The sequence below is a fragment of the Myodes glareolus genome, chromosome 19 (genome assembly GCF_982192425.1).
Source record: "Myodes glareolus chromosome 19, mMyoGla1.1, whole genome shotgun sequence".
In the NCBI taxonomy this organism is placed as follows: domain Eukaryota; kingdom Metazoa; phylum Chordata; class Mammalia; order Rodentia; family Cricetidae; genus Myodes; species Myodes glareolus.
The window spans coordinates 42,219,349-42,247,129 of record NC_142044.1 but is presented as its reverse complement, the minus strand read 5'-3'; the positions used below and the strand labels follow the sequence as shown (position 1 = coordinate 42,247,129).

The following is a 27,781-nucleotide window of genomic DNA, read 5'->3' as shown; positions in this document are numbered from 1 at the left end:
TCAGCAACACCCATCACACATCAGGCCTGTATGTGCCACAGGACTGTGCCCACCGTACCACGCTCCCTAGAGATCACTTCTTGCTTTCTTTGAGTCTTTACACAAACATTATTTCCGCCATGAGGCTTTCCCTGTCTACTTCATTTAAACAATCCCCCTTTCTTGGGGAAGCCTAGACCCTTCTCTCCTTTCTTTCAGCTGCACAGCGTATTTTACATATTTATTGTCTTACTCGTGAGACTGCTGGGCCAGGGGGGTTCTTCCCTTTTGTTGACTATCCAGAGCCCAGTACGGTGCCTGGCACATACTAGGCGCTCAATCAATACTTGTTAATTAAGCACAGGAAAGTGTTTGGTGGCTGTGAATGGATCTAAGCCTGCACTAGGACAATGAAGGCAAGTCAGCCCCTGCCTGTCCCCTTCACAGCCCACCTCCTCAAAGTGCCACCAGGGAAACGCATAGGCTTGGTGCTGGGTTCAGATCCCAGACAGGACCACTCCCTGACTGTATGGCATTAGACAAGATACTTCTGCCATTTATAAAATGATGGTGAGGGCAGACAAGATGGCTCGGCGGGCAAGGGCACTTGCCATCTAGGCTGAGGACCTGAGTTCAACTCCCAGGTACACACAAATGCCCATCCATTCCTGAGAGTTGCCCTCTGACCTCCACCCAGGTGTGTGTTACCACAGCAAAGCCCTTCAAGAAAGGAATCTCAGGGCAGGTGAGAAGGCTCGGCGGTAAAGCAGCGCATTGACTAGGCTGGTGGCACACGTTTGAGCCCCAGGACACACGTGACGAAAGGGGAGAAGTGGCTCCTGCAAGTGACATGCTGCATGCACACTTGCTCCCGGATGCACACGCAATGAATAGTTTTGTAAGTGAAAGCCTAGCCCTCAAAGCCGAGGGGCGCCTTTTCCAGTCAGTCTGCCAGGACTGCTCCTCCTAGGTGACCATCCTCACTCTGCAGGAGCTCCATCAGGACCGACCACACACCCACCACACCCACGATGAGCTCTGGGTCTCCTGGACAGCCTCCTTAAGCCACTCACTCCTGCTGACTTCAGTGACCTGCACCAGAGGACACTGTGGATAGGGCAGGGCCGAGGGCCCCCCACCTGGCACTGTGGCAGGTAAGGTGACTCGTGCACAGATGGCAGGCGTCTCTGGGAGGAGTCAAGAGAAATGTGACCCTGCCCACAAACCGAGCAAGCTGGCAGGGAGCTGAAAGGTGAAATCTGCCAGCCATGGGGATGGAGAAAAGGGGAGGGATGGGGCAGGGCCCCCAGGCCAGAGACAGAAGCAAGCAGAAGGCCACCGACTTCTATAACAAACTTTAATGACTCATTATATGCAGCTTGAGTGAACGGGCCTGGGAGTTACCCACAAGCCGGACATTCAGGCGACCTAGCAGCACCGCCACCCTGGCCTCCTAGAGGCAGGTGGGGAACAGGAAGCCGGCCAAGAGAACATATCCTGGTGTGCTGCGCAGAACACACATTTGTTAGTGCCCTGTGTCACAAGAATGGTGTGAATTTTACACACAAGGAGAGATGACATAAAGAGACATAAGGGTTCGAGTGGACCGGGGCAGCCATAGTATCTCATGACAGTACACACGAAAACTGATGTGAACTGTGGCGGCCACATGATGGTGGCAGAGCAGGCTGAGGACCCCGGGGGCCTTGGGCACCCAAGTGGAGGGACAGAATCAGAGATCCATGAGGCCATTAGTGTGCAAAGTTGGACCACAGTGTGAGAACTCTATTCCAGGGTGAGTGTGTAAGGAGAGGGCCCAGGCACACACGGAAGACCCACAAACGGAAACCTCAGGGTAAACCTAGGGATACAGGAGCCAGTGAGGAGACAGAGCAGCAAGTCAGGGGCAGGTGCAAGGTCTGCCCTGTGGACCCCTACAGTTGTGCAAAACCAGTGGCTGACTCTGGTCAGAGTCCAGGACCAGGTCCCATGCTGGGACAAGGCATCCATGGGACAAGGAAAGCCCCAACTGGGAAGTCTGACTCCACTGCAGACACAGGGTCGCATCCACTGGTAGTCTCTCTAGCACAGGTGAAACCAGGCATGAATGGGGAGTGTCCAGGCACTGGGTGGAGGAGGCCCAGGCATCGGATGGAAGAAGTCTGGAAGAGTCCTGGCCATACGATGGTCCTCAGGCCTCACTGCTGCTGCCGCTGCCCCCTCGGCTGCTGCCTCGCTCCACCCACACAAGGCGAGCCTGTTCCTGCAAGATGCGGCCACGCACCACCTTGGCCAGCTCTTCTGCGTGGCCCCATGCATGAGCAGGAACCTGCACCCAGGAACATGGCAGTCCCCAAAGACATTGTTCTGAGCCCCGGCATTGACGAAGCAGCTCTGAATCCCGCCAGCCTGGACGGCCCAGCAGGCCCCTGCAGAGGAGGGTGACAGTCAGAGCAGGTTGTGCATGTGCACGAGCACATACTTACACACACACACGTACACACATATATATGATACATATATGACATATGCACATAATACATATTATATGCACACATATATAACAGACAACATATATCACACACCATTACATGCTGATGCACACATACAACTACAACACACACAATTCAACAAAAGCACAATATACATATGACACATGATGTATATACAATACATTGTGTATATTATGTGTGGCAAGCCTGCTGTACACTTGGCATGAGGGGTACACATATGACACATGACCTGCATGATACACAGACAAGATACACTTGAAAGCATGATATAAATAAATATAAATATATAATAATAAATAATACACTGGAATATAATAATCTGGAACATATACATACACGATACATATGATACACATACAACACACATACGATAACTTGCATATCTGAGATACATAGTACATACACCTATGATATATACATGTACATGATACACAAAACACAGACCTACCTGTGTTACAGAGCTAACTCTCTCTAATACACAATACACATACATAATACAGGCATGCACACACAGATGAACAGGCAGGTGACAGAAAGATGCAAACACAGGCTTCCACAGGGGGCACCCACTGTGGCCACCACTCACCTGATCTCACGGACATTCTTTTCAGTCACCTCCACATGAATGACGATGGGGTAGACCTCGCTCTGCACCAACTCCCGCACGCCCCGTGCGCCCAGCTCTAACAAACAGTGCTTCTTCTCGGACAGACAGACAGTTTACTCCTGGGACACCCCCTCCCCCCGCTGATCCACCCTGCCATCACCTCCCAGGAGAAAGTCCTGCTTCATCAGCAAAGGACCAAAGCAGACAGGAGACCCAGGGTCATGAGGAACCTGGATCTCAACTACCACTCCCCCATCAGTTACCACCCCACAGCCCCAGCCAGCAAGCAGGACAGTGGAAGATCAGAAATAAGGATGTTCAGGTAAGAAATACCAGCCCACACCTCAGAGTGACCACAAGAGTCATGGTCCCAAACCAGCCATGACAGAGAAGACACTGAAGAGCCCAAGAGATGTCACAGATGCTGGTTCTGGGTCCCAAATGGCATCCTAGCCTAGCACCCTAAAGCACCTACCTTCCCAACAGACTCCTGGATGGCACGGATCCTGCTGCCCAGCCCGGGGGGTGGCAGACCAGGCCTTGGGGGCTCCGGGAGCTGAGGATGCACACTGTTCCTCTCCAGAGAAACTTTCTGCTGAGAACAAGGACATGCAGGACGAGGGGCCATAGGCTCGGCTGTCCAGTGCCACCCAGCACTCTTCCACCCTATGCCAATCCACCCAACCACCCAGGTGGCAGACTCACCTGCAGGGCACACTTGGAAATCTAGCCTGGAGCTGGGCAGATCCAGCAGGTTGCGGATGAGCCGGGGTGCCAGGCACTCAGGCAGGAGCACCACAGGCCTCAGGGCAGACACCAATAATGGCCGCACCAGACTGTAGGGTTTAATGCTTCGCTCTAGCTCTGCAGAGGAGAGGGGCGTGGAAGAGATGAAGGGCTCCACAGGATACTTAAAACCAACATCATCTTCTGCCACCTAGTTTCCCTTCCTGAGTCCTGTTGTGCTCACACAGATAGACAAGACAGACAGACAGACAGACAGACAGACACACACACACACACACACACACACACACACACACAAGCTGGGACTCTTGCAGAAGGTGGCTTTCTGATCCTGTCTCAGATCTGCCCCCTACAGGCCACTCCCTGCTCAGCACTTAGGGAGAGGCTTCCAAAAGCCATCCCGATCACGTGACTCCCTGCTTTCAACGTGCAGCTGACTTCCCAACATCCCAGGGCAAAGGCCATGTCCTCCCGGTGATGACATAAATACTGCCTGAGGGCCTGGGGAGAACCCAGCCTCTGCCTGAGCTGCTCCTGTTTCAGCTGTCTGCAATGGCAGAGCTTCTACCTGCAGCTCAAAGCCATGCACCTGCCATCCCTCAGCCCAGTCACTTCCACTAGACACCCCAAGCTCGAGTCACACCTTCCAAGGTCCCCAGCACATGCTCCAGGGCACCTCCCTCTGACTACACTCCCTGTCTCACCTGACAGACAGGGAACCCCTGAGCGAGGGTTTGCTGAGTCTCCTGAACTTCAGACTGGCTCTCCACATCCATCTACTCTGCCCACCAAAGTCACAACCCACACCACGCTCCTGTGACTTTGCATGAACTTTGTCCTCTGTCAGGAATGGGCTCCCATCCGACCTTGGAGGCTCTGGTAGAAAGGGCCTTTCTGCCAAAGGGTTCCCTAGCCTCTCTGCCCCTCAGAAGTGCATCTTCCTCATCCAGCTCCTCCCCAGCCCTTGTTGCTGTGATAGGTGGTGCAGTTATTAACCCTCAACAGATACACACACACACCCCAGCACCTGCCAACGGGCTGCCTTCAATCCATCCCACCATCAGGGGTCTTATCCCTTGAGGCAGTCCCCACCTCTAAACCAGCCTCTGCTCAGAGGCACACTGAACACTTGAGCAGTGGGCTTGCTCCCTGTCCCCTCAGATTCACCTGAGCAGGGTTCTGCCGATAGCTGTTCTGGTGAGTCTCCAGCAGCGCCCCCTGCAGGCTTAGGCCTCACCAGCCCCAGGGCTCGTTTCTTCAGCTAGGAGCACAAGAAGGAAGATCGTCACACAAAGCATAGTCCATCCCAAGGAGGGTGCCAATCCCACAGGGGACACCCATCCCAAGGGGGGGGGTCTTCCTGCCACTGCTGTCCAGGCTTAATAGGTCCGCACATCAGTCTCCCCCCAGGCCCAGCCCAGCCTAGCCCCTGGCCCTCCAGTGAACTAACAGCAAGACCTTGGGTAGGAAAATCAATGACACCCACACTATTTAGCTCAAGCCGGACAGCTCTGGAGCAAGCATGGGGCGGGCTCTAGGCTCCAGATATGTAGAGACTCACAGCCGCAGCTTGCTGTCCAGGGGGCAGGAAGAGCAACCTCTGGTAGCAGCAGAGGCAACCCCATGGCTACGTCTACCTGGTACACACACTCCCTGCCCACTCTCCAGCAAAGGGGTCTCCCGGGAACCTACTCAGGGAAACTCACTTTGCTATGGGCACAGGGGTGACCCTGCCCAGGAACTGAGCACATGGCTGCTCTCGGGTGCCCACAGTGTACGAGCCACACTCCTGAGCCCAGGGCACATCCCGTTACATTTCATCTCTCCACCACCCCGCACGAGGAAACTAATGCTGTCTGTTTCCTAGGTGCCTAGTAGGTCAATTAAATCCTGCTGACATCATAAAGTAGTCCCACCCCTACTCTTTCCTCAAGGATGCTAAGAATACTCAGTCTACCCCTCCCTCTGGACACCACAATATTGGTCGGTCGTCAATGCCTCTCCCTGCCCACCATCCCTGCTTACGTTGCTCCGAGGACTTCGGTGCCTGTTGGAGAGCAGGCATTTTTCCTGGCCTTCAAGAAGCTGCTGCGCCCTGCAGGAGGGAGTTAGGACACACACTTGAAGAGAAAAACAAGCCCCAATTCCACCTCCAACTCATCCAGTCCCAGAAGGCAGTGAGGGGTTCCAGGAAAAAGAGGGATACATTCCCTCACCAGAACCCATGAGGCCCCATCCCAGGCCTCCAGTGTCACCTCTGATAATTGGGCACAGTGCCCCGGTCCAGGTCCCGTAAGGTGAGGGGGTCAACCCGAGTACAGAACCATTCCTGACTCCGCTTGTATGCGGGGTCCACCAGCCGCAGGATCTCTTGGGCCTTCACACAAAGGGCGTGGGGGTCTGGCCGCTCGGGCAGGGAGAGGTTGGCTCGAATGTAGAAGGGCTCTGCACCCGGTCCCTTTGCCCAGGCATCCAGGGCCTCATGGAAGGACTGACAGGCTGAATTTGGGTAGAACAGGGAGGACACAGGAGGCTAGTGAGCCCAGGGACTGGCTTCAAGGAACCTTGCTGGCCAGTGATATAACCCTCTATAGGGCTGCAAGGACCATCTTCAAGTGGGGAGCTTAGGTGAAGAAGAGACAGGTATTTGCTCAGAGCCCCCTAGTCCCTAACAAACAGTGCCAGGACTCAAAGCCAGATCTCTGGACTCTTAATTCGGCGCTGCTGAACACCTAGCGAACACAGAGAAAGGACACGGGAACACGCAAAAAGGAGGACACAGCCCTGCAGGGCACCAGACATGGACTTCTGTGTCCGCTGCTGGGCCCTTCTATTCTGACCCCCATCCTTGACTGAAGGAGCCCCAACTTCCTGGGTCTCATGAGTCCAACAGGTCCACCCGCAGGCCAGGCTTACCCTTTGAGTCCAGCAGGAAGGGGAGTGTAGAGCCCTGGTTCCAGGGCAAGGTCCTCTGCTGGGCCTCAGCTTCCAGGCCTGCCCCCTCCAGACCAGTGCCTTCTGCCCTTGGCTGAACAACCCAAGCAGGGAATGATTTTTAGGGACGTGGCTCTGTCAAGATGATGTCATCCTGCCCCACCTCCCGCTCTACTGAAATAGATGCTAGTCACGGCAGGCTAAGGGCAGAGCAGCTCTTACTTCCGCCAGTCCCCAGGAGCCCCACCCATGGATGCTGCTCCACCAACCAACATCTATCCTTTTCAGACAGGATTCGCGTCCCCCACTCAGGGAGAGGGACCTCACCTCTTTCTGTTCTGTCCTGGCCGAACCAGGTCCCGACAGCACCCTTCGCACCACGGCCCCAGACCATCTGTCCCCAAGGACCGGCAGGCTATCTGGACTCTTATCCTGGGGCTCCAGGCCCCCAGAAGGACTCCAACCTGATACTCGGATGGCCAGAGACCTTAGAGAAAGGGGAGGAATATGGGAAGAAGAGTCCAGTCAGGACCGTAACGCGGTCTGAAAAGCAGCCAGGATTCTGCTTCCTGAAACAGGCCACGAGTCTCACCCAGGGCCAATGCCCCTGGAGTGCCCTCACCTTTCCCCCCTCCCCAGGCTGGTCGTACTGCTGCTGCTCCAAAGCTCAGGTCGGACACAGCCTCTCCCAGACACACCCACACACATACCCGGCCCCATCCCTACCCCAGTTCCAAGCCTACTCCAGCAGCACCCCCTGCCAGGTTTTGCATTTTCTCTTTAGAACCCTTCAGGCCCAGACACCTATGGAACCCAGCCTGTACCCCTAATTCCCAGACCGATGTCTAACACACCTAGAATGAAGAACCAGAGCCTGTCTTGCTCACAGATCAAGGAGGGTGGCAGATTCGGAATCTAATCCAAAAGCAGCTGCAGGGGGAGCAGAGGGTAGGAAGAAGCCCCAGGGGAAGATACATCTGGGTCCCCTCTCAGTGAGGAACAGCGGTACAGTGACAAATGAGAAGAGTCGGGGCTCCAGGGTGATGGGAGGCTTGGGCACAGAACATGGGATTTATAGGCGGTTCAACACCACCAGCAGCAGCAGCGGCAGCAAGATATTCCAGGGGCCACACGTGCTCCCCACCAGCACCCCAGCTTTGTACTTTGATTCCCCACTTAGAATCCCGAGCAATGCTGGGCGGTAGTGGCACACGCCTTTAATCCTAGCACTCGGGAGACAGAGGCAGGCAGATCTCTATGAGTTTGAGGCCAGCCTGGTCTACAAGGACGGGCACCAAAAACTACAGGGTTTAATAAAAAAAAAAAAAAATCCCGAGCAATGGCTCCCAGGAAAGTCAGCTGGAACCAGCCAACTGTCTGAGCCACAGGAAGGCATCTGCCCACGCTATACCCTGACACAATCGGGGCTACTGACTATGAAGCCAAAGAAACGCTGGGATCCCTGCAAGGCAGAGTCCTGCCATCCCTGGGTGAGAACAGGTAGGGCTCAGACAAACCGGCCCCGTCTCGTCCATGAGGCTAAGGCTAGGCCAGGTGCAGAGGGGCAGCTTCTCCTCCTGCAGAGCCTACCTTACTTGACAGCATTGACATTGCCGCCTGCAGCTGGCACCTGTCCCCTCAGTCAAATCAGAAAGCCAGGCCCATGGGGCCTGTCCTGCTTCGTGGAGGCCATGTGGAAAGACCTAGAATGGGGAACTCTGAGACTTGTCCAACCAGCATTCAGAGCAAAATATTCTGGAAGACTCCACTAAGCGTGTCCAACCCATGGCACACAGGCCACCCAGGACAGCAATCAGTACATCCCAACACAACGTCATAAATTACTTAAAACATTATGGGATCTTTTTTTCTGCTATTTTTTGTAACCCGGTTGCACAGAGCGTAAACTATGTAAGTGACAACCTCATCCTGGACTCACAAGAATAAACCGGCTGCTCGTCCATGAAATGAGGATGCCAATGGTGTCCCTCTGCCCCGTGGGCATGAGATGAAGAACAGACAAGGCAAGCAGCTGTGAAGCCACAGTAGACTGAGGAATTCTCCAGGCCCAACCAATCCTGGTCTTAGCAGAACTGAATACAAAACGCAAGCCTGCCTCCTCTCAAGCAAATGGGACATACTCCATCTCTCTTAGACAGGGTCTCAGGTATCCCAGGCTGGCTCTCTATATCGCTGAGGATGACCCTGAACTTCTGATTCTCCTGCCTCCACCTCCCAAGTGCTGGGATTACAGGTGTGCATCACCGTATCTGGTTTATACAGCGCTGGACTCTGTGCCGGCTAGGCAAGTCCTCTGTCAGCGGAGCCACAGCCCCAAGCCGGGACCGTTGTCTCATGAGCCATTGATTTCAGGTTCTCCCCAGGCTTTTCTTACCAAGGTGTGAGGTCAGAAAAGCCGAGAGGGGAGAATGCCATAGAGGGAAACAGTACAGCCTGATGCCACTGACGCCTGTGTCCCAGCCCTGGACACCAGCTCATCTGATGTGTCCAGCCACGTGTGGAAATGCCGCGTGCCCTCAGCGCAGCGTCGGCATCTATGTCCTTGAGACTGCAAGTGTTCAAGAAACTCCGGCCAGGCTGATGAAATGGCTCCGCGGGCAAAGGTGCCTGCTGTCAAGACTGGTGGCTTGGGTTCCATTTCTGGGACCCACAAGATAAAAAAAAAAAAAAAAAAAAAAAAAAAAAGAACAAATCCCACAAGTTGTCCTGTAACCTCCATGCTTGCTCTGTCACACACACACAACACACACATACAACACACACATACACACACACATACGTACACACAAACACACACATACAACACACACATACACACACACATACCTACACACATACAACACATGCACATGCACACACATAAACACACACAATAAATAAGCAAAATATAATAACAAAAATCACCTTGGCAACTTCCTGTCGTCAGACGGAACTGAGGACAATCCCATTGGCCCAATTTCCCCAACTGTTGCAAACCCAGACTACAGTTATCATTCATAACTGCACCAGAACAGCTGCTCTCAGATTCCTCCCGTGTCCCTGCGCACCCCACAATCTAAAAACTCAGGAACACTCTGGACAACCACCCCTCCCAGCGTCCCCAAAGGACCCTGCGACTTCTCTGACCTCCGCGAGCAAGCAGCCTGCTCTGAGCACTTGGAGTTCTGGGAACGCCCTAGGGCTGGGTGGGAACAGTGCAGAGATCCTCTTGTTTGGAACCTTGGCAGATTCAGAGGAGGGGAGAGCTGGAGAGACCAGTTGACACTCAGTGCCTGGCTGAGACTAAGGCACCAGGGCCTGGGAAGGACAGGGGCTCTCCATCTCCGAGAAGGGCTCCCAGCCCCACCCTGTGATGTCAGAGAACCTGCCATTTCTGCCAGCCATGAGTAGTAATGGCCTGTGAGTGCCCCTGTCCCAAGCACTGTGGGACGATCTCCAGGCTGTGTATGCAATTGATTTCCATCAGTCAGGAATCTGGGATGCTGAGGCTGAGGACTCCTGACAACCTTCTGGGAGGTAGCAACACCACAATCATGTTAGAGATGTGGGAAATGTCGGGGACAAAGCAGTCACCACTTACCAACGGTGGCCCAAGCCGTGGGTAGTGGACGCGGACAAAGACTGTTAGAACTTTCTCTGTGTGTGGTCAGAAGGTTCTAGAGGTCTCTAGGACCACGTGAGTGAGTATAGACAGGTGCAGGGTTCTGCTGAGAGACGGCAGACCAACTTTCTCTAATGCTCTCCCGGTACCCAGCGCCTCACGCCATTCTTGGACTCCTCCCTGCCACCTCCCCCCACACTGCCATCTATTGTCACCTTCTAGCTCTACTCCACCCACCCCAGCGCCTGACTGCCCACGGTCCCTGCCCTGCCCTGTCCTGTGCCCTAACAGAGGGGCGGAGAGGCTGCAGGTGTGACAGAGTTAAAAGGCTGTGTGTGTATGACACCCAACACGAGCATCGCAGACAGAAGGCAGGTATACCCAAACTACACCAGCCTCCAGTAGCTTCAGACTTAGAACAATTCCTGAGCGGGTTCTGGCCTTGAGAGCTATCTCAGTAAATAAAGTGCTGGCTGCATAAACAGCAGGACCTGGGCTGGGATGCCTAGTACCCACATGGAAGCCAGGCACAGCATCTGTAACATCAGCACTGGGGAAGCAGAGGCAGAAGGATCCCGAGAGCTTACTGGGTAGCAGCTGGTCTAGACGAAACAGTGAGTCCCAGAGGCAGGGAATTAAGGTAGACAGCCATGCAGAAAGTCACTAATGTCAACTCTGGTCACCACACCTGCACACCCATGACAGCACACCTGTGCATACATACTCTCCCACAGACCATGTTTGCTTGCGTGCACTCGTACATACATACATACATACATACATACACACACACACACACACACACACACACACACACACACACGGGCTTCACAAAGCCATAGTAGTAGCTAGAATACCCAAGAGTAAGCCAGGTTCTGTTCAAATCAGGAACCGTGAAAACAACAACAACAACAACAACAACAAAAAGGCCCTGAGAGAGAGAGGCCTTGTCGTGAATCCACATCACACAGGAGACTGAGGCGATCAGAAATTGAGTGGCCTGCCCAAGCTCCCAAGGTAGCATTAAACAGCAAGATCTGAACTCAAGTCTCAAGGTGCAAAGCCTGCTCTCCCCCACCTTAGTCCCATCCTGGGACCCAGGTGGTCACCCTGGCCTGGAGTTAGGGAAGGGCCTGTCCCCCTTCCTCTTTCGGCCACCCCTGAGTCCAGCTCAGTCTGTGTTCTTCCTTCAGTTCCTGCTTTCCCAGAACAGCAGGGGTAGCAGGTGACCCTAGTGATTACAGCCCAATCCCAGGAGGGGTGAACCAGAGCCTTGCTCCTGGTTCTACATCCTGGCGCCCCCTGGACGACAGCCAGAAGCCGGCTGCAAGCCAGGCTGGAGGAAGGGCCACAGCAGGCAGGAAGGGAGGGACCTCCGCCCCTTCCCCCATAAGCACATCCTGCACAGGCTGAGACAATGTCACATTGGGCCCACTGCCGTGATTGGAGCTGCAAGAGGAGCAGGGGGTGGCGGTAGGTGGGTGGGGTGCAGGAGGCCTCTGGTCCTGCTCTGTCTTGCTCTGTCTGACTTGATATTCATTTCCCTGGCCCAACCCCATCTCTCACTGGCGGGCATTCAGTGTCTCCTAAGGCCTTCCCAGAACCCGAGTGTGACGGGGTCCCTGAAGACGACGCTTGTACTTTTCTGCTCTATGGTCTTGGACAAATTCAATAATGCCTCAGAGTTTTATATTTTATGAAACAGGGACAGAGCACCTAAACCAGACAGTGGTGGCGCACGCCTTTAATTCCAGCACTCAGGAGGCAGAGGCAGGTGAAATCTCTGTGAGTTCGAGGCCAGCCAGGTCTACACAGCAAGTTCCAGAACAGTCCAGGCTATACAGAGAAACGCTGTCTCGAAAAACAAAAACAAAACAAAACAAAGCAAACAACAAAAAAACACCTAGTCCCAGGAGTGCGGCAGCTAGCAGCTGCCCTGGCACTGACCAGCAGCCAAACCCTCCCAGGCATCTAATTCACACAAGCCAAAATCCGCATGTCCTTGGCCTGAGTCATGGAGCCCGCTGGGACTCATCTGGCCCGACCTTTCACCTTCCATCTCCCCTTCTTCCCTCCTCTCTGACTCCGGGCCCTTCCTTGGCCAACCTTTCCTTACTTTCCCCAGCAGCTCTGAGTTCAAAGGTCATGTGCCCTGAGGAGGTAGAGGAGGGGCTCCTTCCCCCATGGACAAAGTGGGTCATTGTCAGGGCATCCTGCCCTAATGTTTTGTAACTTCTGTTTTGGGTTTGTGGTCACAACAGATACAGGGGGCTCCTGTGGTGGCCCCAGCCCTGGCCATCCTAAGTGGCTCAGTGGCTCGGCTGGGCACTGCCCACAGAGTTCAGGGCAGGGATGACTAGCAAGGAGGAAGCTGGAGCGACCGTGGCATGAGCAGCAAATACTGGGCCCTGCAGAGCTCTGCTCACATGAGCCAGAAGTTTCCAGACGCCCACATGCAGAAGAGATCATTGTTGCCTTTAGCCATGTGAGGAAACTGAGGCCTGGAGAGATGCGAGCAGCTGGGGGTCACAGAGCACAGAATCCCAGAGTTGCCATATTTGAAGACCTCACTGTTGAAAGATGTCTGAAGTAGAAGAGGTGTGGCCTGCTGTCTCCCTGCTGAGCCCGGGACCCTCTGCAGCCATGTGGTGACATGCCAACCCTACTCCACCACCCTGGAGAACTGCCTACCTATTGAGGAGGTCCAGGCCACAGCCCCGGGCCAGGAGGCCTTCCGGCTTTCCCAAGGGCCACACACTGTCGGAAGAGGAGGATGAAGAGAGGCCGGGGGACCAGGGCTTAAGGGTCACGCTCCCTAGGAAGGAAGAGGAAGGTCAGGAGTTTGGAAAACAGAGACAGTCAAAGACAACGAAAGGGGCCTTGGCAGGATAGTGGCCCCAGGAGCATAGAGCTGGGTCAGGGCCACAGGGGGAGGCTCCAGTTTCCTAGAGGAGGAAGAGGTGGGAAGGAAATGAGGGGCCCCACATGGCACACCCAGGAGCAGGTGTGCAAGCCAGACCCTAATCCTCAGGAGCCTCCCACACAGCCTCTCTGCCTGGACAGGGGCACAGACAGTCCAGGGGGAAGGGAACACGCAGGTTCAGGCGAGTGGCAAGAAACTCCCCAAAATAAGCCTCCCCAGGGCCCTGGGAGTTACCTGTGATATCCGACATGCTGCTAAAAGACCTGAATGGAGAGAAGACGGGGTGGCAGGTGAGGCCTGTACCACCCTGCCCTATGTCCTAACTCAGTCCCCCAGCAACACTGAGCAGGCCCAAGGCCCAGGGCACCCAGCTACCCAGCCCCCTAAAGCCACAAGGCAGGGAGTTAACTATTTGATCTGCAATTGACTTGTCCTTCGATGCCACCTCCCCTGACCGCTGACCCTTGACTCCTACTTGTACTTTCTGGGTTAGAGTACCTTCCTCACACCCACCCCTATGAGAGCAGGGTCACTTCACAGCAAGCCTGTGGGCACCACAGCCTCCCCCTCGGCCTAGCCTCCCATCAGGAGGCCACTTAGAGGGGGAAGACTGTAATGGGAAGAAGCAGGAGACAGGAAATCCCACATCCTGCTATGGCTATTACGGATGTGGCCTGGGCTTTCTGACCTGCCTGCCGCTGAAGCTGAGGCCTGGTTTTCTTGCTTTGAGTGCCCCGCCCCTGGAAACCTCTCCATCCCCAACCTAAGCCAAGCGGTTTCTAAGATTGAGAATCTGAGCTCCCAGGCTGCCTGTGGTGATTTCCCCACCCGAGTGCTGGGCTGCAGCTGAGCCCACTCTGCCCTTTGACCTTACCCTGACCTGACTTGGTTCCTCTTTGGACCTCATTGCTTCTAGAGCTCTGATGGCCACAGGGCAGCCAAGCGAGGGGACTCTTGGTCCTGCCTGACTCGCAGTTGAACTCAAAGGATGTGGCTGTTCAGGACCCAGCAAGCCTTCCTCAGGACGGAGCTCCCGCTGCTCCCAGCAGTTTCTGATCCCAGCAGCTTACCTCTTCGGGGGCTCTGGGTCCTCTTCACGCTGCCTGCGGAGAATGGAGCCGGCACTGGGTGGAAAGGGCAGGATGGAGAGCCGGTTGATCTCCTTCTCGCTGTCTGTGGCTTCCTCCTGCAACTCCAGAATAAGGCCTATCACTTCCAGCCCACTTATCCCAGCCCTCAGCTCGCTGGTAAGACCTGGGGCCCATGCATACAAGACTACAGTGTACGAGGGCCCCCCCAACACCTGTGGGCTCTGGGACAAGCTTAGGCAGCAAAGTGCCTGTTGAGCAAGCCCGGGAACTTGACTTGGATCCTCAGCTCCCGCACACACACACAAAAAAAAGCCAGACATAATGGTGCACACACTTGTAACCCCAAGGGTGGGGAGGCAAAGATAGGAGGATCTCTATGGATTGCTAGTTGCCTAACCTAATCAGAGAGCTTCGGTCCCGGTGAGAGTCTGTCTCAAAAACAAACAAACAACTAAATAAATAAATAGATAAATAAATAAAGTTTTTTTTAAAAAAAAAAAAAAAGGGGGGGCGTGGAGAGGTGGCTCAGTGGTTAAGAGCACTCACTGCTCTTCCAGAGGACTCAGGTTCAATTCCCAGCACCCACATGGCAGCTCACAACTGTCTGTAACTCCAGCTCCAAGGGACCCAACACCAAAGCACATAAAAATAAATAAATAAATTTTAAAAAGAGAGAGAGAAAGTAAGGGTCAAAGAGATTGCTTGATGGTTAAGAGATTCTATTGCTCTCAGAGGACCTAAGTTCCAATCCCAGCACCTACATTAGACATCCACAATGACCTGCAATTGTACCTCCAAAGGGACCAGACATTTCTGGCATCTGAGGGCACCCGTACTCACGTGCACACACACACACACACACACACACATACATATAATTAATAGAGTAAAATAATTTAAATAATAAATTAATAATTTAATTAGTAAAATAATAAAATAAATTAAGTTAATAGGATAATAAAATAATTTAAACCAACAGGGCAGATGGCTCTTGAAGAACAAACAACACCTGAGGTTGACCTCCAATCTTCATATCCATGCACACACACATGTACCTGCACACACAAACATGCAGAAACACCTGCACATAGAAACACACATAGGGAGGGGAAAAGAGGTTCTTAGCCTCCCTGGGCCTTAATGTGCTTGACCATGACATGTGACAGTTGGCAAACTGGAGACAGTGTGCACGTTGACAATATAGAAAAAGTCCCAGGCTTCCCTTGTTTGGGGCAGGTGACAGCTTACCGAGGTATGGGCCTCAGATCCCCCGGCTTCTCCTGCAGCTTCGGGGCCTCCCGGTGGGGATGGGAACTCACTGAGGCTCCAGGTACTGCTGAGGTTGGAGCACAGGGAATGGGAAGAGGCGCAGGCCTGCCAGAGGAGGAGGCAAGGGAGGACATGAGCAGGGCTGAGCCCAGGCTGGCCATGGTCAGGACTACACACCTGCTACATGCCAGGCAGGGGAAAGACCTGGGCCTTCATGAAGTCCATGCCTCAAAGTGGGAGAGACTGAAAGCCAGCAGAGGAACAAAATCACCCCCAAAGGCAAGCGCAAGAGAAGGAATATGCCCTGGGCACAGAGCACAACAGGGGCCCCACCCTGCCTGGCATTCAGTGCTTTCCAGGCAAAGTGGGACCTGAGCTGAGTTACGAACAGGTGCAGTTGAGGAGGAAGATGGCGCAGAAGCATGAGCAAGGTTCCTGAGGTCCATGACAGAGTCTAGGATTTGCAATACTGAGACCCATGGGACCTGGCTAAGGGGGTGGAGAGGCCCAACCTACTGGGCCTGGGAAGCAGAACTGATGGTCTGTTTTTACTTCAGCGCAAAAGCCACCCAGGTTCTGACACACGAGAGATCACACACTCGTGCATCTTCCTTCTACTCCTCCAGGCCATGAGCTCATCACAAGTGACCAAAAACAGGAAACAGCAGCGCTCCTGGCAGAGCCCAAAGGCCACTCTCTGATTCTCCAAGGGTCTAAGCCCCTGACTGTGTGATGTCCAGCAGACCCCTGACCCGCTCTGGGCCCCGCACTATGAAAGGCTTGAGATAGCTGGTCTCTCATGGAACTTCAAGGTCTAGGCGAGACTAGCCTCGCTGCCTCTGAGGGCCCTGTTCACAGGCCCTCTGGCATCCAGGCTCATAGAGCAGTCACAGAAACCCAGGGGCCTCTCAGCTGACAGCTATTGTTAATCTCAACCACATTCCCACCCAACTGAGGTCCCCCACTCAGACCCCACATGTTCCCCAGCTCTGGCCCAGAGTTTGCTGCAGAAGCCCAGCCTTAAGCCAGCATATTTTTTTTTCCCACGAAGCAAGGTTCCCCAAGTCCACGGCACCCCAGCCCCAGCACACTGCTTCTGCCCACACTCACCTTAAGAGAGGAGCCCCCCTGTGTCCGCTGCAGCTGCGCCTCCAGCATTGCCTTGGCCCCCTCCAGGCTGGTGACTGTGGTGAGCAGCTCATCCCGCTCCGCCTCAAGTCCCCGCACCTGTTTGCGGTACTGATCCTTCTCGATGAGGCTCTGGGAGTACTGCAGCTGGATCCGGTCTCGGCTCTGGATTGCCTGGAGAGAGCAGGACAGCCAGCCTCTGAGGGAGGCGCGCTGGCTCAGTGGGATGGATGGAAGGAGAATGGTGCTGTCGCCTGTGGGCACTTCCTGGACAGGGGGGCCTGGAGGACTGATCGCTGGCCTCACTTACAGGTGGAAAAACAGCACCATCGGGGCTATGGGTGGCTCTAGCTATAAAGGCCAGAGTCCTTAAAAGGCTTCCCAGCCAGGCGATGGTAGCACATGCCTTTGATCCCAGCACTCAGGAGGCAGGGGCAAGCAGATCTCTGAGTTTGAGGTGAGCATAGTCTACTCTACAGCCAGGGCTACAAAGAGAAACCCTGTCTCAAAAAAAAAAAAAATGCTTCCAAGAGACCCACTGTGCACCTAACTTTAACCACAGCACTTGGGTCCCTACAGGAGCCAGTAGTCCATCCCAGCCTGGTGCAGCCAAGATGAAGACCCTAAGAACTAGGTCCAGGCCCAGATTTGCCCACAGTGCTTCTGGGGAAGCTAGAACCAGAGGCTTGGGGGCTGGGTAGCATAGTGGCCCCAAAGCACCAGAATCACAATGGCAGGAATGACACCCCAAACCTACATTCTAAAGACTCCCAGGGGATTCAGAGAGCCATTCTAACACAAGTGGTGGGGCAAAAGCCTCCCACCCCGCCCACAAGAAGGGGCCCTCCCACACAGTGGACAGGGGCATAAAGGAACTGGTTTGAAGCTGCCCTGCAGCCCTCACAGGAGACAGGCCGCCTGGGATGCCAGGAACACAAAGCCAAAACCTTGGGGAATTTCTCCATCAGCAAATATTTTCAGGTCCTCCTCCAGGCTGAGAACTGAGATTCAGGAGGATCTGGGAGGGCAGGGGAGCTCAGGGTCTAAGGCGGCTCTCTAAGTGCTCCTAGGAAAAGGCAGAACTCCCGGCTGCAATGCAAGGACCCCTGGGTGATTGACCAAGGGTCTGAGCCCAGCTCCAGTGACGCTTGCCCAAGTGATCATCAGCAAGGCCGACCCTCTCTGGGTCCTGGGTCATGAGAGGACTGGAGCAAAATGTCTGGGGGACTGTGAGTCCCATACTGGACCAGTGGCCGTCAGAGGCTGGGGGACTGTGAGGCCCATACTGGACCAGTGGCCGTCAGAGGCTGGGGGACTGTGAGGCCCATACTGGACCAGTGGCCGTCAGAGTCTGGGGGACTGTGAGGCCCATACTGGACCAGTGGCTGTCAGAGACACACATTTCATAGTACAGCACACTTGCCTGGGTATACGTGAGGATGCTTACCTGTCTCCCTGGCCTGCCAACCTCATCTCAATTCACCAGTGCACTTTTAATGTCTCTTCCTGCGATGCCAGTCCTGCCTCTGTCTCCTCCCTAAATCAGAACCAGCGGTAGGAGGAGGGATGCCACCCAGCGAGCCACTGCTCACCTGGTCCCGCTCTTTCTCAATCTCCTCCAGCTGGGCCAGCACAGTGGCCATGCGGTGCTTATAGAGGTCACAGTCCTTTAGCAGCGTTCGGTGTTTGAGCCGCAGATCCTCCATCTCTTGCAGGTACTACGGGGAAGGCAGGTGGGCCTGGCTCAGAACCCCAGAAACCCAGGAACAAGTGCCCACCTCTCCGGGGGGATATCCTCGGACATTGGCTTTGTCCTGCTGGGTGGGCCTCAACTGCCTGACTCATAAAGTGGGCTTGATAATTGCACCAGCATCCTCCATGCCGTGGTCTCCCCAGGAAACTTCAGCCCACACCCCTTACTCTTCTCAGTTTCTTTCCCAGCATTGCCTTGGGCTCTCAAGTGTGCACTCTGTACACCTACCTGTCTGCTAGAAACACCCTCTACAGGAGTGGGAGCCTTGGAGTTGAAGATTTATTTTTTATTTTATTTTTAAGTATGTGTATATGTGGGGGGTGGGGAGGGTTATGTGCACATGAGTATAGACCGCAGCAGGGACAGATGAGGACAACCGACTGAAGATACCTTGGAGCCCTTGGGAGCAACCTGACATAGGCGCTCAGAACTGAACTTCAGTCTGAAGCCAAGTTCTTTTCTTTGCAAGGCAAGTACTCTACCACTGAGCTCAATCCCCAAACTCTGTGGGGTTTCTTTTTTTTATTTAAGATTTATTTCTTCATTCTAGGGAATCTTCGATGTGTTTTCTAAAGACCCTGCAAAGCCTAAAATGGCCCTACTGACACACAAGGATGAATGCGTGCGGATTAATGAGCCCAGTGCCTGCTGAAGACACCAATGCAAGGTGACCGGGGTACATGAGCAATGCCTGGCAATATCCTGAGCAATACCTGGCAGTATCCTCCTCCTAGACCAGGGCATTAGCAGAAGGTGGTGGAGCAGGGTGGGAGTGGGGAGGTGGGCGGTAGTGCCTACCTTGTCCCGCAGTTCCTCCGCCCACTGTAGCTCGCCTTGCACCGCATGCAGCTTCTGACACAGCTCCTGCCTGCTGTCCTGCGCCTCCCTCCAGTCATGCTCCAGGATGTCCAGCAGGATGCGCTCAGAGCCTGCAGGCCCTTGCCGGCACACCTCCTGCCAGGTGAAGGGGGGCACCTCAACCCCCAGCCCTCCAACCCCAACCTCGGGCATCCAGAGGAAGGAGGACACACAACCCTCAGCCCTCCGAATCGACCAAGTGGGCTACACTCCCAGACTCGGCACGTAGACCTCAGGCTTTGTACGTGGAGAGTGAGTGGCTCCTCCGGCCGCATTGGCCTCCAGGAGACATGTGTAGCTCAGGGAGAGTGGGTGAGGGTGTGTTCCGAGCTGAGTCAGGACCGTGGCTGCTAACGTGACCCTAGCCTGCTCCCACTTGCTCTGGCCCCACACCTAGACCTATCTCCAGCCCTCCGACTGCAGGCTTTCACGGGGCTGACTGGTCCTGAATTCAAGATCCAGACCCGAGGCCCACATCTGGTCAAGCACCCCCAAACCCACAAAATAAACAATGTTTTTTCCTCTTTCGGTGTAGAACAATAGCCAATCCACACTGCCGCTGCCACCAAGGACACTGAGCAAGTCCTGGGGTCACCCAAACCTAGGGACTGTCTCAGTCACTTCAGGGTTCGAGACTCCGTCACAAATTCCTGAAGAGCCAGGAGTGGTGGCCCAGGTCTATAATCCCAGCACTCAGGAGGCACAGGCTGGAAGATCACCACTAATCTCAGGCCAGCCTGGGCTACAGAACCAGGTCTAGAGCAGCCAGGACTAGAGTGAGCCCAGGTCAAAATAGCAGGAGAAACTAGGGGTGGAGTGTAGGTCAGGTTCTGGATATGATCTCTAGCATCACATTTTAAAAGAGAAATCAGGACCACACTCTCTAGGAAAATGCTCACATATACCCAAGGGTACAATTTTATGGGGTTCGGATACCTCTGGGGATTGGCTACAGACCCCAGATTGAACCCCCAGGGAGTGCAGTATGCTAAGGCCTAGCACTTCAGGTGAGAAGGGAGCCCTCTCTCAGTCTCTGGTTCCAGAAGGACAGTGGGCAGCGGAGGCTGGCTTCTGGCTGACCCACATCCCCAGAACCAGGCTCCTACCTGCTGAAGGCCTTCCTGGAGCTCCTGTAGTGATGCCGTCAGCCGCTGGTTCTCTGCGCGGAGCTCGGAGAGCAGCTCGGCACCATCGGGCTCCCTCTCCTTGTCTTCAGCTCCAGGCAGTGGCCCCCGGGCCCTCCGCAGCAGCGCACACTCTTCCTCCAGCCGGCTGACTTTGAGCTTGAGTTGATCTACCTGAGGCCCGAGACATGAATCAGCCTGGATGGGACCCATTGGAAACCACCCCTAAGGTGTCCCCAGGTCCCTGAGAAGCCTAGGCAGGGGTTCTGCCTGAGATTCAGTTGTGAAGAGGAGCCAAGGTGGGCAGATATGGCAGCAAAAGCGAGGAGGGAAGGGGAAAAGCCAAGACTATCCTCCCAGGGACAGTCGTGGAAAGATGTCCTGCATGTAACACACAATTTGACCAATGACAATGTGGCAGCAGGCGATGGAAGGGGGTCAGGGTCTGGTCCTAGCTCCGCCTGAACTGAGGGAGGCCTTGAGCAAGTCAAGGCCTCTAGCTGTGCCTCCCTGAATCTTCTTATCTAGACCAGAAGGAGAAGAAACAAATGATGGGCCTGCAGGCCTCATCCAGCCCAGCAGCCAAGGATGCCCCTCCAGCCCAGATCCCACCCACCCAGCCCCCAATACACACAGGGGAGTTGGGGGAGGGTCTCAAAAAATCTTCACAAAGAACTATGTGCGGTGGCACATGCCCATAATCTCAGCACTCAGGAGGCTGAAGCAGGAGGATTGCCAAAAATTTAAGGCTAGCCTGGGCTAATATTAAATCCTAAATCAGCCTGGGCTACATAGTGAGACCGTGTCTTTAAAAAAAAAAAAAAAAGAGGAAGGAAATTCCTTACAGAGAGGTTCTCTCCAAGAGATGAGCTTGCTGGTTCATGACCAACTCCCCCCACATCCAGACGTAGGCTTCAGTGTTGACCGCCTGTGTGGTGCCATCCCAAGCAAGTCCCTCACCCTCTCCCAGCCTCAGCTTGATCATCAGCACAGTGGGCCCCTCCCCTTCCCCTGCCTCCCAGAGCTGTTGAGAACTGAGGAAGACAATGACGGGGCACAGCAGGCTGTGAGGCAACCACAAGTGAGACACAGCCATTGTGGGGCTTTTAGAAAGAAAGCCAAGAGGCCTGGCCTGTCACCAGCTCAGTGTGGGAAGCCAGAGCCTTTGGCCTGGGAGCTGGGTGGGGGTGGTCAGCCGGGGATGCCTGGTCCGAGGTCCACCATGCATGGTCAGTTTGCTGGAGTATAGTGTTCTTGTTCCTGGGGATGTTTGCCAAGTGCGTGTGGGATCTGGGGTGGCCAAGCTGAGGGAAGAGGGGCAACAGGTGCAGACCATCAGTGAGGTCACTGGGGTGGGGGGGGGGGGAGGACAAAGACCTCTGGTGATGTTCTCAAGAGAACCAATGCCTGGTGTCCTGGGAGTGTCCTGGTTAAAAATGACTGCTGGTCCTCCAGGCCTCGGAGCCCAGAACAGCACATACATACACACCCCAGGCTGAAGCTGGGTGGGCGGCTCCTCAAATGAACAGTACACTCCTCCTCCGCAGACTCAGAAAGTCTTGACCCCCGCATTCCTTTCCACTCACAAAACATGCTTTGTGACCCAGAGGAGAAAAGACAGCGGGTTTCAAGGGCTGGCCTGGCCACACCCTTCACAGCAAACCTCAAATGCACACCCAGGTTCCTGCCTGACCCTCGGGCCAGTCGGCTTCCCCAGTGAGCTCAGAACACAGGTCAGCCAGCCAAGCCCCAGGAAACCCGGATGCCTCTAATCCCAGTGTACAAACTCCTGAGCACGAAATTACAGCGTTCACTCCTTAAATTTATGTTGCTTAGAAATAACAGCTCATTAACTTTGCACCCTATAAAACACGGTATTAAATCAGACACCGCAGACACCTGTCCGCGGCGGGAGGAGGCCAAGATGGGGGAGCCAGGCCCATTGGCAGCGCTGAGAACTTCCACCTGCGAGGTCTCTTGAAATTCTAAGACAGGGAAAGCTCCCAGACGTGCAGGTGGATGAGGGGTGGGTTCCTCTATTCATCTCCTCCTCCCTCTCTACCCATATCTGCAGGCGCAGCCGCTGAAGCAAACGGTCCCATCTGTGAGCCAAGCACCCTTCCTTTGCATCTTTTCCAGCCACCAGCACAGCCCAGCAGTGACCCTCCCCGTGACACACACAGGACACCCCCCAGTCACCCACGTACAATCAGCTCCCGACTGCAAACACACCACCTGCACCTCAAGTGGGGACGCGGCCTCAGGAATCTCATCTGGGCTCTCCTCCCCAAAACACTGAGTTGACCAATAAGTACACACCCAGGCAACGGTGCCCCAGAGTCCCATGTGCTGTTCCCAGCCCCCAGTCCCTGTGTCATCACCACCAACACTGAGGCCAGGCTTGTGAGAGAGGGACTCCAAATACCAAGATCAGAAGCCACTGTAAGCTAATTCCTGGAGGAGGCCTGCTGTGTGCCCCTGGCACAGGAAGCCTCTGAGCCATATAATTCCTCAGTGCTTGGGCAACACATGGCGCTCATCCAACATGGCAGAAACTCAATTTGGAATCTCAAGCAGAATGGAGGCGAATGAGAAAGGCGCTCCAACCCTCGGCCTTTGACAGACAGTCCATGAGAGGCGACCTGAGGACCCACTGGAGAGGACCCAATGGGAGTTCACTGGCCACAAACAGGCAGCATGGCATCCCTAGGAGGCCTGCTGAGGTACCAGGCAAGTGCCGTTCATGTCTAGACTCTGAGTCCTTGGACACACCCTCTACCACTGTGAACCTCTGCATCTGTACCGGAGACAGGAACTTGAGCATCGTGTGTTGTGAGGACAAGGCAGGCACAGAACCTGTGTTGGATGACTGTGATGATTGACAGGGCATAGGCTCAACACTGGCCTTGACAAGCATTCTCTGCATTAGACATCCTGAACCCTGAGTTCACTGAATCCTTGCAGTCCAAAGCTTCAACATCTTGGCACTATTGACATTTTGAGCTGCATAAATCTGTTGCGGGGGTTATCCAGGGCATGGTATCCATGGGCAGTGTCCTTGACCTCTACTTACTAAATGCTAATAGCATCGTTGTCTTACTTGTGACAACCAAAACTCTTCCCAGAGTGTAGGGGTACACTTCAGCACAGCGCCTGCCATACACACACCCACACTCCCAGCACTACACACCAGGTAAACAAGGCGCCTGTGTCCTAGTATATGGGAAGCGGAGGCAGGAGGATCAAAAGTTTAAAGCTCTCATCAGCTACATATCAAGCTTGAGACCAACTCAGGATACTTCAGACCCTGTCTCAAAATAATAACAATAATAGTAATAATCTTGTTCCCAGAATGGCCACATGCTTTGTGGGGGCGTCTCCCTGAGTACCAAACCAGTCATAATAGAACGAGACATGAACACAGAGCAGTCAAAGAACTAACTCTCAGTCAAAACTGGGCCGACGATGACTCTGAAGCATATACTGATGACCATGTTACCATCTTTTTGTTGGTCAAACGTCTCCCTTCTCTACCCAATCCCACCGTCTCCCCAGGGCCTACCGCGAGCTGCAGGTCCCGGCTACGCAGCACAGCTGAGTTCTTCTCCTCGCTGAGTTGAGCCAGGCGCATGGCAATCATGTAATTCTCATCCTTGAGCCGCAGCAGCTCCAGGCTGCCGGCCTCCCAGTCCTCACGCAGCCGCTGGCAGCGTTCCTGCGCCTGTTGCTGCTCCCGCAGCCGCTGCTCCAGCCCTGCCCGCTCTTCTTCCAGTGCCCGGCCCCGGGCCTGGAGCTGCTGCTCTCGCTGTAGCTGGCTCTTTCGAGCTTCCCGAAGCCTCCGAACCTCAGTCATCAAGAACTGAGTTAGGCCCTCGGGCCCCTCCTCATCTGCCAGGACAGGAAAAAGAATATTCAGGAGGGTTGAATAAAACCAAGGGAGATGCTGGACTGCACAGAAAAACTCAAACCATAAAATCACTTCATGGAAGATATTCTTGCTATTGTTAGACAAGGAAGGTCTTCCAAAACAAGGCATAAAATCCAGGAGTTAGAGAAAAATAAAGTGAAAAAAATCCGCATAAATAAAATAGTTTGTTTATTTGCTTGTTTATTTGTTTTAAATCTCTGGCCAGGTGCAGTGGTACATGCCTTTAAGCCCAGCACTAGCAAGGCAGAAGCAGATGGATCTCTGAGATCGAGGCCAGCCTGGCTTATAGAGTTCCAGGACAGCCAGCGCTACACAAAGAAACCCTGTCCCAAAAAAAAAAAAAAAAACCAAAAACAAAAACAAAACAAAACTCTGAAGGGTGAAAGAGGTAACAAAGTTAAAGGACGAGCAAAACTAAAGGAGGAAAAGGGTATAATGGGACTCAAAGCCTTAATACACAAAGAGTTCCCACAAGACAAGAAAAGCAAACAACTAAATAAAACCAGGAGGAACAAAAAACTAAACACATGTTCCAGTCCACCAGCAGTAACAGTTAATGCCAGGCACTAGTGTTTGTTGGCATCATTCTTTATAGCAGACACTATATCGACTTATTTAAACTTAATACACTACAAAATAATCACCGCTGGACCCATCTTGTTTACTTGCTGATCACTACATAGTAAGCTATGAACGATAGCATTTAAGAAGATAAAAACCTTGCTGGGGAGGTGGTGGCGCGGGCCTTTAATCCTAGCACTTGGTGGGCAGAGGCAGGTGAGTCTCTGAGTTTAAGGTCAGCCTGGGCTACAAGGAGTTATGTAGAGAAACCCTGTCTAAAAGGGAAAAACAAAAATAAGAACAAAAACCAGAAGATACAACCCCAAAACATGATTTTTACATATCTGCCAGGCAAAAATGTTTCAAGATCATACTCGAGAGCTGTAAAGGTAGAGCAAAGGGGACCCTACACTCTGCTGGGAGGTGGGGAGGCATGGTCATAAAACACTTAAAATGTATGCATTCTTTGAGAAACTCCACTTCAGAAACTGCCCCCAGCCCAGGGTAGAGCTGCACAGAACTGCCCACAGGAGGATAAAATGTTACAAAACCAGAAACAGCCTGGTTGTCCACCAGCAAGGGATCCCACAACTGAGTTATGTTACAGCTTCAGCAATACACAGTGATTATGCTGTCACTTCGAACAAGTGGGATCAACCATTCTGATGAAAAAAAAAACTACAACAACAACAACAAAAACCAAGATCCTGAACAAGACAGGCAGGCCACACCTGAGTCTTCCGTCTAACTGCTCAGGAAAGAAGCCCCACCAACTGTCCCCCAAAAAACAAAAAAGGCAAGCGATCTGGGCATGTAGTCAAAGCTGGCTTGCAGCTACGTAGCCTAGGCTGGCCTAGAACTTGACTTCTGCCTCTTGAGAGTTATTACAGACCAACATACTGGAATTGAATTTCTTATTATTATGATATTTATTTATTTATTGGGGGACAGGGGAGAGCAAGTATGCGGAGGTCAAAGACAACTTTCAGAAGGTGGTTCTCTCCTTCCGCCATGTGGGTCCTTGTGATTGAACTCTGGTGGCCAGGCTTACTGGCTTGTGTCCTTGCCCACTGAGCCATCTCACTGACTTGCGAATGTTTATATGAGGAACTCTAAGCTGTGTGTGCAAGTCATACCATTCGGGAAGATGCTTAGAAAGAAAGAGTCTTGCTAAGCACATGGACCCTGAACTCTGGATCCAGACTACCTTCCACCTACGGTGAGAGCCCTGAGTAAACTTCTGCAGTCTCTGCCTCAGTTTCTCTATCTGTCCAACAGGTATAGTGGGAGGAGGTCCTGATATGGCTAGGGTAAGAAATCTCCGGCCTGGCAGTGAGGCTGGGGCACCCATTGAGATTGCTCACCAAGGATCATAGAGCAGCGTTGGGCAGGTTCCTGGCCAGTGAGCAGCGTGAAGTGTTCTGGGTAATAGAATTCCAGGGCTTCCAGGAAGGCTTCGAAGCCCCTCTTACCACGGCAGCGCAAGATGTCTATGAGGCGCCCTGAGGGCAAAGGTTGAAGCAAAGGCTGAAGCCGGGGTCAGGATGAAAGCTTCCCCAGTGCCCCTGCTCTCCAACACCACAATGCTCCAGGGCCCACGTTCCCCAGATTTTTGGACTGTGACACACACAGGGGCCTGTCCCAACACATCAGGGAGCAAAACTCAGTCTTCTCTGGCTGGGAAAAAAGACGTTCCCTACAGCACCTGCACTGCAGCAGATCCCAGCATCCCAGCACCCTCTACACACACACACCACATATACACACACGCGCGCACGAACACACACACACACACTCACGCACGCCCAAGGGCATCGATGCCTGTTTTCCCAGGCATTATTAAAATGCCCTCAGTGGCTTAAGTTCCCTGAGACAGCTCCCTTGCCAGCTCTGGCCCAAAGACACCCAGTGAGAGAGAAGTTTTAGAAAATTGAGGCCAGACTTCAGCACTTGAGGAAAACTGATTCTCTAAGTGGTGCGTTGCCGCACAAATGGGACAGGGAGAGCCAGAGAGGTCAAAGAGAAAGATCCCACAAAGATCGCCATCCGCACCCGCAACCACATCTATCTGGCGTGGGCTCAGGAAACCTCTGGCGGCAGCGGGCTCACCGGTGCGGTTGGCACGGCACGGGAAACGGTATGTGCTGAGCACCTCCTCCTCGTCCTGCTCGTCCAGGACGCGGCACTGGCGCAGATACGGCGTGAGCTTGGCCGGGTTCAGGGCGCGCGTCAGCCTGTGGCGGACGCCCTCGATCCGCTCCCACAGCGCGTCCTCCTCGGCCTCCGACCCCGAGCCGACCCCCGCCTCCTCGTCGGCCTCGCCCGCGTCCGCCCGGCCCTGCATAGTCGCGTCCTCGGAGTCTGCGAGCAACAGGCACGGTGGGCACGGAGCCGCGGCCATCGCACCTGGGCGTCGCCCGCGGGTCCCCGCGCTGTCCCGCTCCGTCCTCCCGGTTCCCCATGCTGTTCTGCCTGTACCCTCCCGTGTCCTCCAGCTGTCCCGTCAACGTCCTTTCGGATCCTCACGTTGTCCCGCCCGTGTCCCTCCCTATCCATGCTCCGTCCCGCCCTGGTCCTCTCCGCACTCACCGCGGGTGCCGCAACTTCCCTGGGCTCCCGGCTCGGTGCTCGGCCGACGGCTCCGGCGGCGCGACGGGGCGGTGCCCTCGGGGTCATTGGCTCCGCCCCCGACCCCGCGGCCGCCCGGGCCTCCCCACATCGCCCGCGCCCCGCCGCGATCCGGC

At 54.2% G+C, this 27,781-nt stretch overlaps 1 protein-coding gene across 1 annotated transcript; it reads right to left on the bottom strand.

The window, feature by feature from the left end:
• Positions 1-1,322: 1,322 nt before the first annotated feature.
• On the bottom strand, positions 1,323-27,781 carry Card10 (caspase recruitment domain family member 10). Its single transcript, XM_085678373.2, is given in 22 exon segments — positions 1,323-2,408; positions 3,079-3,191; positions 3,575-3,622; positions 3,624-3,691; positions 3,805-3,963; positions 5,014-5,107; positions 5,872-5,941; positions 6,102-6,345; positions 6,763-6,874; positions 7,108-7,267; positions 13,094-13,217; positions 13,560-13,588; positions 14,396-14,511; positions 15,665-15,790; positions 16,796-16,987; positions 18,406-18,531; positions 19,365-19,520; positions 20,531-20,722; positions 24,111-24,436; positions 26,402-26,539; positions 27,147-27,398; positions 27,627-27,781. Coding segments are annotated over 22 exon segments (3,213 nt in total). The 5' UTR covers positions 27,757-27,781; the 3' UTR covers positions 1,323-2,170.